The sequence below is a fragment of the Somniosus microcephalus genome, chromosome 30, assembly GCF_052327205.1.
Source record: "Somniosus microcephalus isolate GS21.2 chromosome 30, FLI_Smic_1.0, whole genome shotgun sequence".
Lineage (NCBI taxonomy): Eukaryota > Metazoa > Chordata > Chondrichthyes > Squaliformes > Somniosidae > Somniosus > Somniosus microcephalus.
In genome coordinates, this window is record NC_141016.1 from 29753808 (window position 1) to 29773754 (window position 19947).

The following is a 19947-nucleotide window of genomic DNA, read 5'->3' on the forward strand; positions in this document are numbered from 1 at the left end:
CGCTCCCTCAGTACTGACGCTCCAACAGTGCAGCGCTCCCTCAGTACTGCCCCTCCGACAGTGCAGCGCTCCCTCAGTACTGACCCTCAGGCAGTGCAGCGCTCCCTTAGTACTGACCCTCCGACAGTGCAGCGCTCCCTTAGTACTGACCCTCCAGCAGTGCGGCTCTCCTTTAGTACTGCCTCTCCGACAGTGCAGCTCTCCCTCGGTACTGCCCCTCCGACAGTGCAGGGCTCCCTCAGTACTGCCCCTCCTACAGTGCTCACTCCCTCATTACTGACCCTCCCACAGTACAGCACTCTCTCAGTACTGCCCCTCTGTCAGTGCAGCTCTCCCTCAGTACTGCCCCTCTGTCAGTGCAGCTCTCCCTCAGTACTGCCCCTCTGACAGTGCAGCGCTCCCTCAGTACTGCCCCTCCCACAGTGCAGCACTCCCTCAGTACTGACCCTCTGACAGTGCAGCACTCCCTCAGTGCTGCCCCTCCGACAGTGCAGCACTCCCTCAGTACTGACCCTCCGACAGTGCAGCGCTCCCTCAGTACTGCCCCTCCAACAGTGCAGCACTCCCTCAGTACTGACCCTCCGACAGTGCAGCGCTCCCTCAGTACTGCCCCTCCGACAGTGCAGCACTCCCTCAGTACTGACCCTCCGACAGTGCAGCGCTCCCTCAGTACTGCCCCTCTGACAGTGCAGCACTCCCTCAGTACTGCCCCTCCGACAGTGCAGCGCTCCCTCAGTACTGCCCCTCTGACAGTGCAGCGCTCCCTCAGTGCTGACCCTCTAATAGTGCAGCACTCCCTCTGTACTGCACTGACAGTGTCGGCCTGGATTATGGGCTCGAATTTCTGGAGTGAGACTCGAACCCACAACCTGCTGCCTCAGAGGCGAGAGTGCCACCAACTGAGCCCCGGCTGACACAATGTGCGAGGACCAGCTCGAGCTTTTCCCAGTCTGAATATCAGTGAGGGCTGGGATTCAAACTCGGACAGTACAGTTGAGGCTCCAGCCTCAACCTGTTGCATTGCTTGCATGCAAGAAAGTAGCTAAGACGTGATGATATTGTGTTTCGGCATCAACCTCACGCCCACCTCCAGGGCTGGGTGGTCAGTAGTGACATCATTTCAAAGAGCTCACAGCTGCAAACAGTCCGAGGCCTCAGGCAGCTGCCTAAAATGATGGGCTGGACAGCGGTCGGTATGGAGAGCAGGGTGGGACAGTTGGTGCAGGAATTCTAAAACTTTCCCTTATTAGTTGCGGGAATGTGTGACCTTGCTTTGCCTTGTGCAGTTAGCTCAGTCCAACCCAAGGGGCTCAAACTGAGATTCAGAGCAGAGGCATTAACTTCATATTTACACAAAGCTTCGTGACTTTTGAAGAAACAGAAAGAGATATTTGTGGTATGTCATGGTCTGGAACGTTGCCACTTGAAAAATTCTCCCATCTCAGCTCTTCAATCACACACCACCTTTCCCCGTCTTAGTGACAATCTTGACTTGCTCCCAGTACAAAATTCCACCAAAATTCCGACTCACCGTCTAGACTGTTTTAAGCCTTTCCCGTCTATTCAGGTTTGGAATATTTCTGATCACTTGCCTGGATTTGTGATCACATCTTCATTGTCTTATGTGCCAACAATCTGCTCGCCTCTGAGTCAGAAGGTTATGGGTTCAAGTCCCACTCCAGAAACTTCAGCACATAAAGCTAGGCTGACACACCAGGGCAGTGCCGCATTGTCGGAGGTGCCGTCTTTCGGATGAGACGTTAAACCGAGGCCCCGTCTGCTCTCAGGTGGATGTAAAGGATCCCATGGCACTATTTCGAAGAAGAGCAGGGGAGTTCTCCCCGGTGTCCGGGCCAATATTTATCCCTCAATCAATATCACTAAATACAGATTATCTGGTCATTATCACATTGCTGTTTGTGGGAGCTTGCTGTGCGCAAATTGGCTGCTACGTTTCCTACATTACAACAGTGACTGCACTTCAAAAAGTACTTCATTGACTGTAAAGCGCTTTGGGACATCCAGTGGTCGTGAAAGGCGCTATAGAAATGCAAGTCTTTATTTTCATATTTCAGGTCTGAACTGCACTTGTTTAAATGGAGCTTAGATCTGAAAGAATAGGTCACTAGTTGAGGCAAAGAAAACTAGGAACTGTTCTCAAAAAAAGTAGTTTTTGCTTTTTATTTCCAATATCTATTTTCACCTGACGTTTTAAATTCAATCGGCCAGATTCAGAACCACGTTTGATGGGACGTGATCATTTCGGGGTCTAATAGGCCCCAAGTTGTCAGTTGCTGCCAATCTGCTTAACTCAAATTGACCTGCTGCAACCTGCAAGCATATCGAAGGGATTGATTATTTCCAATTCAATTGACAGGTTCCGATTGTGAGCCCGATCCTAAGACGCACAGCCTCAGCCAAAAGCAGCCTGAAAAGGTCACCATCTGTTATCGTGGTTGAAAAGGGCAGAGTGCTTCAGAAAACGAAGGTACGCATCACTGGCCTCTTCAAAACCTTTGTTAGTTTATCAGCTCTTCCGAGATGCTCAGGGGAGTATCAGCACAGAAGCATAACAGAAAATGCTGCCAACATTCAGCGGGTCAGCCAGCATCTGTGGAGAAAGAAATAGAGTTAACGTTTCAGGTCGATGACCCTTCATCAGAACTGGATCACAGCAGAACTGTTCAGGGATTGTGGCCCGTCCCACACTCCATTTAATAAACTTTCTTGTGATTTGTGATAACATTTTAATAAAGAATGCTGCACCATCGGAGGGGCAGTACTAAGGGAGTCCTGCACTGTCGGAGGGGCAGTACTGAGCGAGCGCTGCACCATCGGAGGGGCAGTACTGAGGGAGTCCTGCACTGTCGGAGGGGCAGTACTAAGGGAGCCCTGCATTGTCGGAGGTGCAGTACTGAGCGAGCGCTGCACTGTTGGAGGGGCAGTGCTGAGGGAGTGCAGCACCATCGGAGGGGCAGTACTGAGGGAGTCCTGCACTGTCGGAGGGGCAGTACTGAGGGAGTGCTGCACTGTCCGAGGGGCAGTACTGAGCGAGCGCTGCACTGTTGGAGGGGCAGTGCTGAGGGAGTGCAGCACTGTCGGAGGGGCAGTACTGAGGGAGCGCTGCACTGATGGAGGGGCAGTACTGAGGGAGTGCTGCACTGTCCGAGGGGCAGTACTGAGGGAGTGCTGCACTGATGGAGGGGCAGTACTGAGGGAGTGCTGCACTGTCGGAGGGGCAGTACTGAGGGAGCGCTGCACTGATGGAGGGGCAGTACTGAGGGAGTGCTGCACTGTCCGAGGGGCAGTACTGAGGGGGTGCTGCACTGATGGAGGGGCAGTACTGAAGGAGCACTGCACTGATGGAGGTGCTGTCTTTCGGAGGAGATGTTTAAACCGAGGCCCCGTCTGCTCTCTCAGGTGGATGTAAAAGATCCCACGGCACTATTTTGAAGAAGAGCAGGGGAGTTCTCCCCGGTGACCTGGCCAATGTTTATCCCTCAAACAACATCACTAAGCTGTTTGTGGGGTCTCTGTTTTCAACCTTGCTGATACCCTGCACTGTAGACCATGGCCCTTCACCTGGGTTTCTCACTTCAGAATAAAGCAGAATTAATGACTGTTGATGACACCAGATATTTCTTGTCATTGAGTTTCGAGGTGCTGTGTTCCTTATCTCATCTACATTTCTTCTCAGTCAGACTGACCAGGAGAGCAAAGACACATCTGGCCCTGGTACAGCTGCTGCCCTTACTGATGTGGTTCTTTTCTTTTACAGGAATGGGAAATGAAGTCATCGGTGTAATGCAATGTTAACGGAAACGCGTTTCTTCAGCAAAGAAGTGTCTCTGTGTGAAGATGCCCTGTTTTGTGGGACTCAGCACTGTAAATATTGGAATCAGCATGTGGATCATGCAACAGAAAAAAACTGGATTCACTCTTGCTCTCTAACTCTTAAAGGAGGGTAACTGCCGTATTGCACCTGGTTTCCATTAGTCTGCGAGCTGCACCAAGCGTGACTTGTAATAAGATGCCAGAATCAGACTGCAATCTCCTGACTGAATCTCCAAACGCCTGTTTTATCATCACTTTTGTTCCAGAGGGTCTCTCTTTACTTTTAATGCAAGTTAATCTTATCAAGGCCAAAACCATGGCAAGTTTATTTTATAAATCAGTTTTTTTTTTCTCCCTGGGCCCCGCCCCACCCCATCCCCCACCTGCCGAGATAGGTCACTCTCTGACCCAGCAGAAACAAGATAGTTGCAAATCACAAATGTCACCAACCCTCTGGTCAGTTCTGGTGCCTGTTTGCCAAACAGACTGTGACAAATTGATCGTTTATTCAGTGTTCTATTTATGAATTTCTAAGGCGCTCAGTACAGGTTGGTGATGGCAGCTCCAGTGAGGGTTAACGCTCTCTCCCACCTTGAACGTCCTCTGCCATGACGAAATCTGAGCCTGTCTGGAGTAACAGAAACAAGACTGAGATTCCCCAGAAGGGGGAGCTGGTGACCAGGCCTGACATAAACATGTCAGGCAAGCACTTACTTCCTTAACAGCTGTTGTGTGTTAACTCACAGTACAAACTGGCAGGCAATGCTGTCTTTAAAAATCTATTCATCAGTACTGATTTAGCTGATTGCAGCCATGACAATGGTAGGGGTGGTTACAGTCGGCCTTTGGACCAGGGAGTGAGAACCCAGCCAGGCTTCCCACTCCTGCTAGCGAGTAACCTGTAATGAGGAAAGTGTCAACTGTGGCTCAGTTAGTAGCACCCCTCGCCTCTGAGTCAGAAGGTTGTGGGTTCAAGTCTCCATGAAACTTGAGCACAAAAATCTAGGCTGACACTCCAGTGTAGTACTGAGGGAATGCTGCACTGTCGGTGGTGCCGTCTTTCGGATGAGACGTTAAACCGAGGCCCCCGTCTGCCCCCTCAGGTGGACGCAAAAGATCCCATGGCACTATTTCGAAGAAGAGCAGGAGAGTTATCCCTGGTGTCCTGGCCAATACTTATCCCTCAAACAACATCACTAAAAAAAAATTGTCTGGTCATTATCACATTACTGTTTGTTGGAGCTTGTGCCTGCCACGTTTCCCACATTACAACAGTGACGACATTTCAGAAGTACTTAATTGGCTGTAAAGTGCTTTGGGAAGTCCGGAGGTCGTGAAAGGCGCTATAGAAATGCAAGTCTTCCTTTCTTTAAAGGTGTAAGTGCGGCCAGCTGGTGAGCTCAAGGTTGGTTTAGTGTCGGTGACAATCTGATCTGAATAACCTACTGATGCTCACTGCTTTGACCGACACACGGCGATGGGAGACTGGGGTGAGGTGCCGACGAGTGTGCTGCTTGCAGAATTGTACCCAGCGGAACTCACTGCCTCAGGGACACCGAGAGGGAGAAAAGGAACTGGTTTAAAAAATAATTAAAAACTTTCTAAAACATGTATTAATCACATTGGAGCAAAATAATACCATGTATAAATGTCACTGAGCAGCACCAAGACTCAACACATAAAGTATCAGATTTGTACACCAGATTTTACTGAATCTTGATTCTATTTCATGTGTTTAGAAATTGTAAATATCAAGTTTTTTTGGTTAAAATGGTTCGTACCTTATGCTGGGTTGGAGTTATTCATGGCATTGTATGGGAAAGAACCAGTGAATTCAGGTTGGTTGGGTTGGTCTCCACCCCTCAGTACTGAGGGAGCTCTGCACTGTCGGAGGGGCAGTACTGAGGGAGCTCTGCACTGTCGGAGGGACAGTACTGAGGGAGCACTGCACTGTCAGAGGGACAGTACTGAGGGAGGGCCGCACTGTCAGAGGGGCAGTACCGAGGGAGGGCCGCACTGTCGGAGGGGCAGTACTGAGGGAGCGTCGCACTGTCGGAGGGGCAGTACTGAGGGAGCTCTGCACTGTCGGAGGGACAGTACTGAGGGAGCACTGCACTGTCAGAGGGACAGTACTGAGGGCACGCCGCACTGTCAGAGGGGCAGTACTGAGGGAGGGCCGCACTGTCGGAGGGGCAGTACTGAGGGAGCGCGGCACTGTCGGAGGGGCAGTACTGAGGGAGCGCGGCACTGTCGGAGGGGCAGTACTGAGGGAGCACGGCACTGTCGGAGGGGCAGTACTGAGGGAGCGCTGCACTGTCGGAGGGGCAGTACTGAGGGAGCACTGCACTGTCGGAGGGGCAGTACTGAGGGAGTGCTGCACTGTCGGAGGTGCAGTACTGAGGGAGTGCTGCACTGTCGGAGGTGCAGTACTGAGGGAGCGTTGCACTGTCGGAGAGTCAGTACTGAGGGAGCGCTGCACTGTCAAGAGTCAGTACTGAGGGGGCTCTACACTGTCGGAGGGGCAGTACTGAGGGAGCACCGCACTGTCGGAGGGGCAGTACTGTGGGAGTGCTGCACTGTCGGAGAGTCAGTACTGAAGGAGTGCTGCACTGTCAGAGTCAGTACTGAGCTCCGCTGCACTGTCGGAGGGGCAGCACTGAGGAAGCACTGCACTGTCGGAGGGGCAGTACTGAGGAAGCACTGCACTGTCGGAGGGGCAGTACTGAGGGATCGCTGCACTGTCGGAGGGGCAGTACTGAGAAAGCACTGCACTGTCGGAGGGGCAGTACTGAGGAAGCACTGCACTGTCGGAGGGGCAGTACTGAGGGCTCGCTGCACTGTCGGAGGGGCAGTACTGAGGGAGTGCTGCACTGTCAGAGGGTCGGTACGGAGGGAGTGCTGCACTGTCAGAGGGTCGGTACGGAGGGAGTGCTGCATTAAGAACATAAGAACATAAGAAATAGGAGCAGGAGTAGGCCAATCGGCCCCTCAAGCCTGCTCCGCCATTCAGTAAGATCATGGCTGATCTGATCCTAACCGCCAATCTACTATCACAGAACCATCTCCTGAATCTAACAGAATTAGACACACGAAATAGGAGCAGGATCAGGCTACATGGCCCCTGGGCCTGCTCCACTACCCACAGGGCCATGTCCGATTCAAACCTAGACTCATGTCCAAATTCCTGCCCGCTCCCCATAACCCTTAATTCCCTTTACTTCTAGGAAACTGTCTATTTCTGTTTTAAATTTATGTAATGATGTAGCTTCTACAGCTTTTTGGGGCAGCATATTCCATGGACCTACCACCCTCTGAGTGAAGTAGTTCCTCCTCATCTCAGTTTTGAAAGAGCAGCCCCTTATTCTAACACTGTGCCCCCTAGTTCTAGTTTCACCCATCATCGGGAACATCCTCCCCGCATCCACCCGATCCAACCCCTTCACAATCTTATATGTTTCAATAAGATCGCCTCTCATTCTTCTGAACTCCAATGAGTAGAGTCCCAATCTACTCAACCTCTCCTCATATATCCATCCCCTCATCCCCGGGATTAACCGAGTGAACCTTCTTTGTACTGACTCGAGAGCAAGTGTGTCTTTTCTTAAGTATGGACACCAAAACTGTATGCAGTATTCCAGGTGCGGTCTCACCAATACCTTGTACAACTGAAGCAATACCTCCCTATTTTTATATTCTATCCCCCTAGCAATGAAAGCCAACATTCCATTGGCCTTCTGAACCACTTGCTGCACCTGCATACTAACCTTTTGAGTTCCGTGCACCAGGACCCCCAGATCCCTTTGTACTTCAGTACTTTCCAGTTTCTTGCCATTAAGATAATAACTTGCTCTACGATTTTTCCTGCCAAAGTGCATAACCTCACACTTTCCAGTATTGTATTCCATCTGCCAAATCTCTGCCCACTTACTTAGCCTGTCTATGTCCCCTTGCAGGTTTTTTATGTCCTCCTCACTCACTACTTTCCCTCCCATCTTAGTATCATCTGCAAACTTTGATATGTTACACTCGGTTCCCTCCTCCAAATCGTTAATATAGATTGTAAAGAGTTGGGGACCCAGCACTGACCCCTGCGGAACACCACTAGTTACTGATTGCCAGTCTGAGAATGAACCATTTATCCCAACTCTCTGCCTTCTGTTAGATAGCCAATCCTCTATCCATGCCAGAATATTACCCCCAATCCCGTGATTTTTTATCTTAAGCAATAATCTTTTGTGTGGCACCTTGTCAAATGCCTTTTGGAAGTCTAAATACACTGTGTCCACTGGTTCCCCTTTATCCACCCTATATATTACTTCCTCAAAGAACTCCAGCAAATTTGTCAAACATGACTTCCCCTTCATAAAACCATGCTGACTTTGTCCTATTAAATTATGATTATCCAAATGTCCTGTTACTGTCTCCTTAATAATGGACTCCAAAATTTTACCTACCACAGATGTTAGGCTAACCGGTCTATAGTTTCCAGCCTTCTGTCTACTGCCCTTTTTAAATAAGGGTGTTACATTAGCAGTTTTCCAGTCTGCCGGGACCTTTGCCGAGTCCAGGGAGTTTTGGAAAATTATTACCAATGCATCCACAATCCCTACCGCCACTTCCCTCAAGACCCTAGGATGTAAGCCATCAGGTCCAGGTGATTTATCCGCCTTGAGTCCCATTATTTTACCGAGTGCCACTTCCTTAGTGATTTTGATCGTGTTTAGCTCCTCCCCCCCTATAGCCCCCTGTTTGTCCAGTGTTGGGATATTCTTAGTGTCCTCTACTGTAAAGACTGATACAAAATATTCATTCAGTGTTTTTGCCATCTCCATATTTCCCACCATTAATTTCCTGGTCTCATCCTCTAAGGGACCAACATTTACTTTAGCCACCCTTTTTCTTTTTATATAACTATAAAAACTCTTACTATCTGTTTTTATATTTTTTGCTAATTTACTTTCATAATCTATCTTCCCTTTCTTAATCAATCTTTTTGTTATTTTTTGCTGTCTTTTAAAGTTTTCCCAATCCTCTATCCTCCCACTAGATTTGGCTACCTTATATGCCCTTGTTTTTAGTCGAATACTATCCTTAATTTCTTTACTTAGCCACGGATGGCTGTCTTTTCTTTTACACCCTTTTCTTCTCAGTGGAATATATTTTTTTTGGAAGTTGTAAAATAACTCCTTAAATGTACACCACTGATCATGTATCGTCTTACCCTTTAATCTATTTTCCCAATCCACTCTACTCAATTCCGCTCTCATACCTTCATAGTCTCCTTTATTCAAGCTTAGCACGCTTGTTTGAGATCCAACCTTCTCACCCTCTAATTGAATATGGAATTCAACCATGTTATGGTCACTCATTCCAAGGGGATCCTTTACTAGGACATTTTTAATTAATCCTGTCTCGTTACACAGGACCAGATCTAAGGTTGCTTGCCCCCTGGTCGGTTCAGTTACATACTGCTCAAGAAACCCATCCCTAATACACTCAATGAACTCATCCTCAAGGCAGCCCTGCCCAATTTGATTTGTCCAATTAATATGATAGTTAAAATCCCCCATAATTATAGATGTTCCCTTATTACAAGCCTCAACTATTTCCTGATTGATACTCCATCCAACAGAGTTGCAACTGTTCGGAGGCCTATAGACTACGCCCACTCGTGTTTTTTTCCCCTTATTATTCCTTACCTCCACCCAAACTGTTTCATTATCCTGATCTTTTGACCCAATATCATTTCTCTATATTACAGTGATTCCTTCCTTTATTAACATAGCCACCCCACCTCCCCTTCTTTCCTGCCTGTCCTTCCTGATCGTTAAATAACCTGGTATGTTTAATTCCCAGGCATTGTCACCCTGCAGCCATGTTTCTGTAATGGCCACAAGATCATACCCATATGTAGTTATTTGTGCCATTAACTCGTCTATTTTGTTACGAATGCTACGTGCATTCAGATAGAGAACTTTCAAATATGTTTTGTGACACTTAGTTCCTGCTTTTGCCCTTTTTATTACTTTACCTTTTACTCCATACCTTCTGCCCCTTCCTGACACGCTCTGGTTTTTAATTTCCCCACTGCTACCTAAGTCTATGACCTTCTCTGTTGTCATTTTTATTATTTGCTCTCTAGGAACCCCCCCCCCAACTAGTTAGCTTAAAGCCCTCTCTACAGCCCTAGTTATATGATCCACCAGCCCCCCCCCCCCCCACTAGTTAGTTTAAAGCCCTCTCTACAGTCCTAGTTATATGATCCACCAGGACTCTAGTCCCAGCACTGGCCAAGTGAAGCCCGTCCCAACGGAACAGCTCCCTCCTGCCCCAGTACTGGTGCCAGTGTCCCAGGAAGCAAAACCCATTTCTCCCACACCAGTCTTTGAGCCACGCATTTAACTCTCTAATTTTATTTGTCCTAGCCAAATTCGCTCGTGGCTCAGGTAATAATCCATTATTACCCTTGAGGTTCTGTTTTTTAATTTGACCCCTAGCTGCTCATACTCCTTTAACAGAACCGGCTTCCTAGTCCTATCTACGTCGTTTGTACCAACATGGACCACGACAACTGGATCCACCCCCTCCCACTGCAAGTTTCTTTCCAGCCCAGAGGAGATGTCCTTAACCCTGGCACCGAGTAGGCAACACAGCCTTCGGGACTCTCACTCTCGGCTGCAGAGAACTCTATCTATCCCCCTAATAATACTATCCCCTACCACTACAACATTTCAATTTACTACCCCCTCTTGAATGGCCCCCCGTTCCACGGTGCTGTGGCCAGGTTGCTCATCCTCCCTGCAGTCCCTGCTCCTGTCCCCACAGGGAGTAAGAACCTCGAACCTGTTGGACAAGAGCAAGGGCTGCAGCTCCTCCAACACTACCTCCTGGATCCCCGTACCTGCCTCACTCGTAGTCACACCGTCCTGTCCCTGACCATGGGCTACATCAGAGTCCAGGTACTTCTCCCCCTCCCTGATGTGTCGCAGTGTCTGAAGCTCAGACTCCAGCTCATCAACACGGAGCTGGAGTTCCTGTAGCAGCAGACACTTGTCACAGACGTAATCACCGTGAGCCTCAATGGGGTCCACCGGCTCCCACATCTCGCAACAGTAACACATCACCTGCTCCATTCTATGTAATTAATTAATTTTTTTATTGTTAGTTATGGACACCCTCTGCCCGATTTTAGATGCTAGTATCCCCTTTAATTAATTGGATTTAAATTAAATCAATCCCTCTAATTACACCAGTTAAATGGTTTACCAACAGTCACTCTGCACCAGAAAGGCCTTATTAACTACAACCCACAGAGTTAAAGTTTGAAAAGAGCACCTAACACCACACTTACCCAAACTCACAGCACTCTCTGCTGACTCGCACTCAGTGCTTGCTCGCACTAGCACTGGTCTTTTTATACTGTTTGTTTGTTTACAGCCAAATGAGTCACCCCTGCTGATTGGTTAGAAAACTGGTTTCCACTGCCTGCTGTGCCAATTTACTCCTACTGCAGTGTAACCTTGTTTTACTCTTCTTAAACCAACAGAATCCCAAATATTTAACTTTTCCCCTTTACTTAAACTGCTTAAGTAATCTTATCAAGAATGATTTAAAGAGAAATAACAATTAAAGAACTCTCACACTTACCCAAACTCACAGCACTCTTTGATGACTCGCACTCAGTCATTGTCAGAGGGTCGGTACGGAGGGAGTGCTGCATTGTCGGAGGTGCCATCTTTTGGCTGAGACATTAAAAAGATTCCAAATCACTATTTCGAAGAAGAGCAGGGGAGTTCTCCCCTGTGTCTTGGGCCAATATTTATCTCTCAACCAACATCACTACAAACTGATTATTTGCTCATTATCACATTGCTGTTTGTGGGATCTTGCTGCGCGCAAATTGGTTGCTGCGTTTCCTACATTACCACAGTGACTACACTTCAAATGTACTTCATTGGTCGTAAAGCGCTTTGGGATGTCCTGAGGTTGTGAAAAATGCTGTAGAAATATAAGTCTTTCTTTCTTAGTTAATAAATTAGATTAGCTCCCCAATGACTTAAGTGAGTGTGTCCAGTGAGTAACTGAGCCATACAGAGCAGGAGCTGCCAGGATCCATTGGCCACATTAATGAGCATCAACGTCAACAGAAAGGACCTCCCAAGGATCAGTATCTGTTGTTCCAATCTGAGTGTAATGAGCTGTATTGTCAGTGGGCAGGCCCTGGCCAATCCTTACTCTGTTCCTATGCTCCAATGTTCCCCTGGCTGGTCTCCCATCTTGCACCCTTCATTATGCTCTCTGGTGAGTTAAGGGTTGACATTTGCTTTCAGCTCTGCTAGGGCTAGGGAGGGGGATTCACTGTGCAGGAAAGTGCCTGTGTGTGGACATCAAGCGAAGACAGGATCACACTATTGCTAGCAACCCAAAAGAACATAAGAACATAAGAAACAGGAGCAGGAGTTGGCCATTTGGCCCCTCGAGCCTGCTCCGCCATTCAATAAGATCATGGCTGATCTTCTACCTCATCTCCACTTTCCTGCCCGATCCCCGTATCCCTTGATTCCCTTAATATTCAAAAATCTATCGATCTCTGTCTTGAATATACTCAACGACTGAGCCTCCACAGCCCTCTGGGGTAGAAAATTCCAGAGATTCACCACCCTCTGAGTGAAGAAATTTCTCCTCATCTCAGTCCTAAATGGCCGACCCCTTATTCTGAGACTGTGACCCCTGGTTCTAGACTCCCCAGCCAGGAGAAACATCCTCCCTGCATCTACCCTGTAAAGCCCTGTAAGAATTTTGTATGTTTCAATGAGATCACCTCTCATTCTTCTGAACTCCAGACAATATAGGCCTAGGCTACTCAATCTCTCCTCATAGGACAATCCCCCCATCCCAGGAACCAGTCTGGTGAACCTTCGTTGCACTCCCTCTATGGCAAGTATATCCTTCCTTCGGTAAGGAGACCAAAACTGTACACAATACTCCAGGTGTGGTCTCACCAGGGCCCTATATAACTGCAGTAAGACGTCTTTACTCTTATACTCAAATCCTCTTGTAATAAAGGCCAACATACCATTTGCTTTCCTAATTGCTTGCTGTACCTGCATGTTAACTTTCAGTGATTCGTGTACAAGGACACCTAGGTCCCTCTGAACACCAACATTTCCCAATCTCTCACCATTTAAAAAATACTCTGCTTTTCTATTTTTCCTACCAAAGTGGATAACTTCACATTTCTCCACATTATATTCCATTTGCCATGTTCTTGCCCACTCACTTAGCCTGTCTATATCCCCTTGAAGCCTCCTTGCATCCTCCTCACAGCTTACATTCCCACCCGGCTTTGTATCATCAGCAAACTTGGATATATTACATTTGGTCCCCTCATCCAAATCATTGATGTAGATTGTGAATAGCTGGGGCCCAAGCACTGATCCTTATGGCACCCCACTAGTTACAGCCTGCCAACCCGAAAATGACCCGTTTATTCCTACTGTAGGAACGGCTAGATTCCTAACTAAAGGACTGAGATCGAGTCAGTCTATTAAACAAACGATGTTTAATACTAATAAACAGAGTTCAACACTAAAACAATGGAAAGCTGGATAACAGGTCTGTACTGGTTGCTAGCTCCACGAGGACTGACTAGAGCTCCTCCCTGGTCGGACGTCATGACATCATCATGTTTTCCCGCTGCTGGAGGATCACGTGATCAACGTGATGACGTCATCGCGTTAGGTCTCAGTCTTAAAGGGACCGCGTGATGCACATGCGATAATATGAACAGAGATACAGATTCATTCTGTAGATAACAATTAGTTAAAGATAATTATGTACATAAGATCAGAGTCCCCTTGGTGGCTCTGCCACACTACTGTTTTCTGTCCGTTAACCAATCCTCAATCCATGCTAGTATATTACCCCAATCCCATGAGCCCTAATTTTGGTTAATAACCTCTTGTGTGGCACCTTATCAAGTGCCTTCTGAAAATCCAAATACACCACATCCACTGGTTCCCCTTTATCTATTCTGCTTGTTACAACCTCAAACAACAGATTTGTCAAACACTATTTCCCTTTCAAAAATGTTGAGCACAAAAATCTAGGTTGACACTCCAATGCAGTACTGAGGGAGCGCTGCACTGTCAAAGGTGCCGTCTTTCGGATGAGACGTTAAACTGAGGCTCCGTCTGCTCTCAGGTGGACGTAAAAGATCCAATGGCACTATTTCGAAGAAGAGCAGGGGAGTTATCCCCGGTGTCCGGGCCAATATTTATTGCTCAATCAATATCACTAAATACAGATGATCTGGTCATTATCACATTGCTGTTTGTGGGAGCTTGCTGTGCGCAAATTGGCTGCTGCGTTTCCTACATTCCTACACTTCAAAAAGTACTTCTTTCTTTATATTTAAAACATGTTCAAAATATGTTTCCTTTAATATTGTAGCTGATCACTTTGAAACATCTTCAAACCATGATTAGTTTTGAAGTGTGGTCATGTTGTTATGTGGCCACTCCTCACCAGCAACAGCACACAAGGCAGGTTGGTTAACCTGTTTCTGGTGGCACTGGTTGAGAGGAATGTTGGCCAGGTTACAAGGAAGATTCCTAGCTGATCAAACAATGTCACGGGATTTAGAACTTCCAGCTCAACACCTCGGAATAACAAGAGTTTGCAGAATATCACTTGCCCAGACCCATATCATTTTATAATGGCTGAAGCCGTACTTGCAGTGGGTGAACTGAGGTTGCTGAGAGCAGCCTCAAAGCACCACCGCAAATCCAGCAACAGTACAGAACTTTCACACTAAAATATTGTCAAATCATTGCCTACTTTTACAGACAGCAGCACATTGGAATTCTCACCTTGCACAACTTACTCGAAAAGATAGCTTTTGAATAAATATATAATTCTATTAAATACGGTTGTGCAATGAATAGTTTAAATAGAGCAAGTCTGCGAGGAAATTGCAGGGGAGAGGGATTAATTGGATAGTGAGCAGACACGATGGGCCGAATGGCCTCCTTCTGTGTTGTAAAATTCTAAGATTCTATGAAGACGAGGAGGTATTCAACACGGCCAATCCTGATCCAACCACCACATTTCTTGGCAAACTACTTCCACATTGATCAGGATTCAGCTGTCTCTGAGGAGGTTAATAACTCAGCTGGGAGCAAGCAATCTGGCTGACTCTGAAATGCCACTGTGAGCAACAGTCGGCGGCAGATTGATGGGTTTAACTGAAAGTTTCACCCCATCCATTCCTCACAGCATGAAGACCGAGTCCCAGCCAACACGCTTCCTGGACATGGGCACCACTCCTGGGCACCGCTCCTGGACCCCACCCCGCTCCTGGACCCCACCCCACCCCTGGACCCTACACATGGACCCCACCCCACCCCTGGACCCCACACCACCCCCAGACCAGCACCCCACCCCGGGACCCCACCCCACCCCGGGACCCCAGGCCACTCCTGGACCCCACCCCACCCCTGGACCCCACCCCACCCCCAGACCCTAAGCCCGGACCGCACCCCACCCCCGGACCAGCACCCCACCCCCAGACCGCACCCCACCCCTGGACCCCACCCCACCCCCAGACCAGCACCCCAACCCGGACCCCACCCCACCCCATGACCCCACCCCACCCCGGGACCAGCACCCCACCCCGGGACCCCACCACACCCCCAGCCCAGCACCCCACCCCTGGACCCCACCCCACCCCCGGGCCCCAGGTCCGGACCACACCCCACCCCCAGACCAGCACCCCACCCCTGGACCCCAGGCCCGGACCCCACCCCACCCCCAGACCAACACCCTACCCCTGGACCCCACCCCACCCCGGGACCCTAGGCCCAGACCAGCACGCCACCCCTGGAACCCACCCCACCCCGGGACTCTAGGCCCAGACCGCACCCCAGCCCGGGACCCTACGCCCAGACCCCACCCCACCCCCAGACCAGGACCCCACCCCACCCCCAGACCAGCACCCCACCCCGGGACCCTAGCCCCGACCGCACCCCACCCCCAGACCAGCACCCCACCCCTGGACCCTAGCCCCGACCGCACCCCACCCCCAGACCAGCACCTCACCCCGGGACACTAGGCCCAGACCAGCACCCCACCCCTGGACCCCACCCCACCCCGGGACCCTAGGCCCAGACCGCACCCCAGCCCGGGGCCCTAAACCCGGACCCCACCCCACCCCCAGACCAACACCCCACCCCCAGACCAGGACCCCACCCCACCCCCAGACCAGCACCCCACCCCGGGACCCTAGCCCCGACCGCACCCCACCCCCAGACCAGCACCCCACCCCTGGACCCTAGCCCCGACTGCACCCCACCCCCAGACCAGCACCCCACCCCCAGACCAGCACCCCACCCCGGGACCCTAGGCCCAGACCGCACCCCAGCCCGGGACCCTACGCCCAGACCCCACCCCACCCCCAGACCAGCACCCCACCCCTGGACCCTAGGCCCCGACCGCACCCCACCCCCAGACCAGCACCCCACCCCTGGACCCTAGCCCCGACCGCACCCCACCCCCAGACCAGCACCCCACCCCGGGACCCTAGGCCCAGACCGCACCCCAGCCCGGGACCCTACGCCCGGACCCCACCACACCCCCAGACCAGCACCCCACCCCGGGACCCTAGGCCCAGACCGCACCCCAGCCCGGGACCCTACGCCCGGACCCCACCCCACCCCCAGGCCAGCACCCCACCTCCAGACCAGCACCCCACCCCGGGACCCTAGGCCCAGACCGCACCCCAGCCCGGGACCCTACGCCCAGACCCCACCCCACCCCCAGACCAGCACCCCACCCCTGGACCCTAGGCCCCGACCGCACCCCACCCCCAGACCAGCACCCCACCCCTGGACCCTACACTCGGACCCCACCCCACCTCACCGCACCCCCACACCACATCCTCGGACCCGCCACCCCCACCCAACCCCCAACCCCACCCGCAGACCCACACCTCACCCCCAGACCCCCACCACACCCCCGGACCCGCACACCATCCTACCGCACCCACGGACCCGCACACCACACCACCCCATCCCTGGACCCCCCACCCTGACCCACCCCCACCCCTAGACCCCCCCCACCCAACCCCGCACCCCACCCCCGGACCCACACCTCACCCCCAGACCCCCACCCCACCCCCGGACCCGCCCCCACCCCCGCACCCTATCCCCCAGACCCGCACCTCACCCCCAGACCCCCAGCCCACCCAGCGGTGTTGGACTTGATCATCGCCGTCTGCCCTTGTTGACAGTAATCTCCTGAGGTATGGAAGGTGGTCCACGTTGCAAGAGTTATAGAGTGGTGATATTGGGGGACTTTAATTACCCAAATATCGATTGGGATAATGCTAGGGTAAAGGGAAAGGAGGGGGAGGAATTTCTGAAATGTGTTCAGGAGAATTTCCTTAACCAATATGTTCTTGGCCAAACTAGGAAGGAGGCTTTGCTGGATCTGGCGCTGGGGAATGAGGAGGGCCAGGTCGACCAAGTGTCTGTGGGAGAACACTTGGGCACGAGTGATCATCGTATCAAAAGATTTAGATTAGCAATGGAGAGGAGCAAGGAACAATCTAGAGAGTGGAACTTCTAAACTGGAATAGGGCTAACTTCAATGGGATGCGAAAGGATCTGGCCAGGGTAAAATGGAACCAAAGCCTGACAGGAAAAACTGTAACGGAACAATGAGTGATCTTTAAGGAGGAGATGTTCCAAGTACAGGCTAGGTACATTCCAACAAGAGGGAAGGGTAAGGGAACCAAAGTAAGGGCTCCTTGGATGACGAGGGAGATAGAGGAGATGATGAAATAAAAGAGGATGCATGTCAGGTGAATCCTTCAAGGGAGAACCAGATCAAATAAGTTGAGAGGGGAAGTGAAGATGAAAATAAGATTTGGCAGTACAGGAAACTCTTTTTTATCCGGCACCGACAGGACGCCGGTTTATCAAAAAGTCCGGATTACAGAGAGGTATAGTTAAAAGGTATGAGAGCTCCATACACAGCAACAAATCCAGGCTTCCCTGTTGCTTAGCAACAAGTGCAGGAACCCCAGCCACAGACCAAGCGTCCCTGTTGTGCAGGAACCCCGATTACACAACCACAGATCCAGGAACGGAGACTAATATGAAGTGAAACTTACCTGAACCTACTCCTGAATTTTGCCGGTTAACAGAGATTTCCGGTTATTTAGGTGCCGGTAAATCAAGAGTTTCCTGTAAGAGGCAGGGTGGGGCCTATTAGAGACAAAGAAGGTGATATATGTTTAGAGGCACAGGGCAAGGCTAGAATAATCAATGAGTACTTTGTATCTAAGGAGGTGGATGCTGACAAAATATCGGTAGAAGTGGAAAAGGTAGAAGCAATAAGGGGTGAAAATTGATAGACAGGATGTACTAGAAAGGCTGGGTATGCTTAGAGTGGATAAGTCGCCTGGTCCAGAGGGCTTGCATCCCAGGTTGCTAAGGGAATTGGGGGAGGAGATAGCGGAAGGGCTTGCCATAATTTTCCAATCTTCCCTCGATGCGGGAGAGGTGCCTGAGGATTGGAAAGTGGCAAATGTGGCACCATTGTTCATGAAAGGGTGCAAGGACAATCCTAGTAACAACAGGCCGGTCAATTTAACATCAGTGGTGGGTAAAGTTTTAGAAACAATAATCAAGGAAAAAATTAACAGGCATTTGGAGAGGTTTAAGCTAATTCAGGAAAGCCAACATGGATTTGTAAAAGGCAGATCGTGTTTGACTAATCTAATTAAATTTTTTGATGAAGTAAGAGAGGATTGATGAAGGGAATGCAATGGATGTTTTCTACATGGATTTTCAGAAGGCATTTGACAAAGTACCATATAGAAGGCTGGTTAACAAAATTGAGGCTCATGGAATAGGTGGGTAAGGCTGGTTAACAAAATTGAGGCTCATGGAATAGGTGGGTCAGTGACAGCTTGGATAAGGAATTGGCTTAAGGACAGAAAACAGTGAGTTGTGGTAAATGGCTGTTTTTCAGACTGGAGGATGGTAGACAGTGGTGTTCCCCAAGGGTCAGTGCTGGGGCCACTGCTTTTTTTGATATATATAAATTACCTGGATATTGGAATACAGAGTAGAATTTCCAAATTTGTCAATGACGACACCAAACTTGGGGGGGTGGCGAACAGTGATACCAATCGACTGCAACAGGACATAGAAAGGCTAGCAGAATGGGCAGACAAGTGGCAGATGGAGTTTAATACAGAGAAGTGTGAGGTGATGCATTTTGGCAGAAGGAACAGGGAGAGGCAATATACACTTAATGGCACAGTTTTAAAGAGTGTGCAGGGACAGAGAGACCTGGGAGTTAATGTGCATAGGTCCCTGAAGGTGGCAGGACATGTTGAGAGCGGTTAACAAAGCATATGGGATCTTGGGCTTCATAAATAGAGATATTGAGTACAAAAGTAGAGAAGTTATACTGAATCTTTATAAAGCGCTGGTTAGGCCACAACTGGAGTATTGCGTCCAGTTCTGGTCACCACACTTTAGGAAGGATGTGAAGGCCCTTGAGAGGGTGCAGAGGAGATTTACCAGAATGGTTCTGGGGATGGGGGATCTTAGCTACAAGGACAGGTTGGAGAAGCTGGATTTGTTTTCATTAGAGCAAAGGAGTTTGAGGGGTGATTTGATAGAGGTGTACAAGATTATGACAGATTTGGATAGGCTAGACGGGGAAAGGCTGTTCCCACTAGTTGATGGTACAAGGACTAGGGGACACAGATTTAAGGTCTTGTGCAAGAGATACAGGGGGGATGTGAGGAAAAAAATTTTTACACAGCGAGTGGTGATGACCTGGAATTCACTGACGACAAACGTGGTGGAAGCGGAGACACTCAATGTTTTCAAAAGGAGAATGGATAGGCACTTGAGGGAAATAAACTTGCAGGGCTCAGGATAGGCACTTGAGGGAAATAAACTTGCAGGGCTCTGGGGATAGAGCGGGGAAATGGGACTGACTGGATCTGCTCTAGAGACTAGATGGGACTCAATGGGCCAAATGGCCTCATTCTGTGCTGTTATGACTCTATGACCCCCGGACCCGCACCCCAGC

The 19947-nt window shown here is 49.9% G+C and overlaps 1 protein-coding gene across 2 annotated transcripts in view; it reads left to right on the forward strand.

Moving 5' to 3' along the window:
* LOC147098076 (actin filament-associated protein 1-like) overlaps positions 1-5538 on the forward strand; it is a 35260-nt gene extending 29722 nt beyond the window's left edge. For both annotated transcript variants that reach the window (XM_085971314.1, XM_085971312.1), the window contains 2 exons: positions 2378-2488; positions 3779-5538. In XM_085971314.1, coding sequence (XP_085827440.1) covers positions 2378-2488; positions 3779-3805 — 138 coding nt within the window. In that variant the 3' untranslated portion in view covers positions 3806-5538. The remainder of the gene's footprint in view (positions 1-2377; positions 2489-3778) is intronic.
* Positions 5539-19947: the final 14409 nt, after the last annotated feature.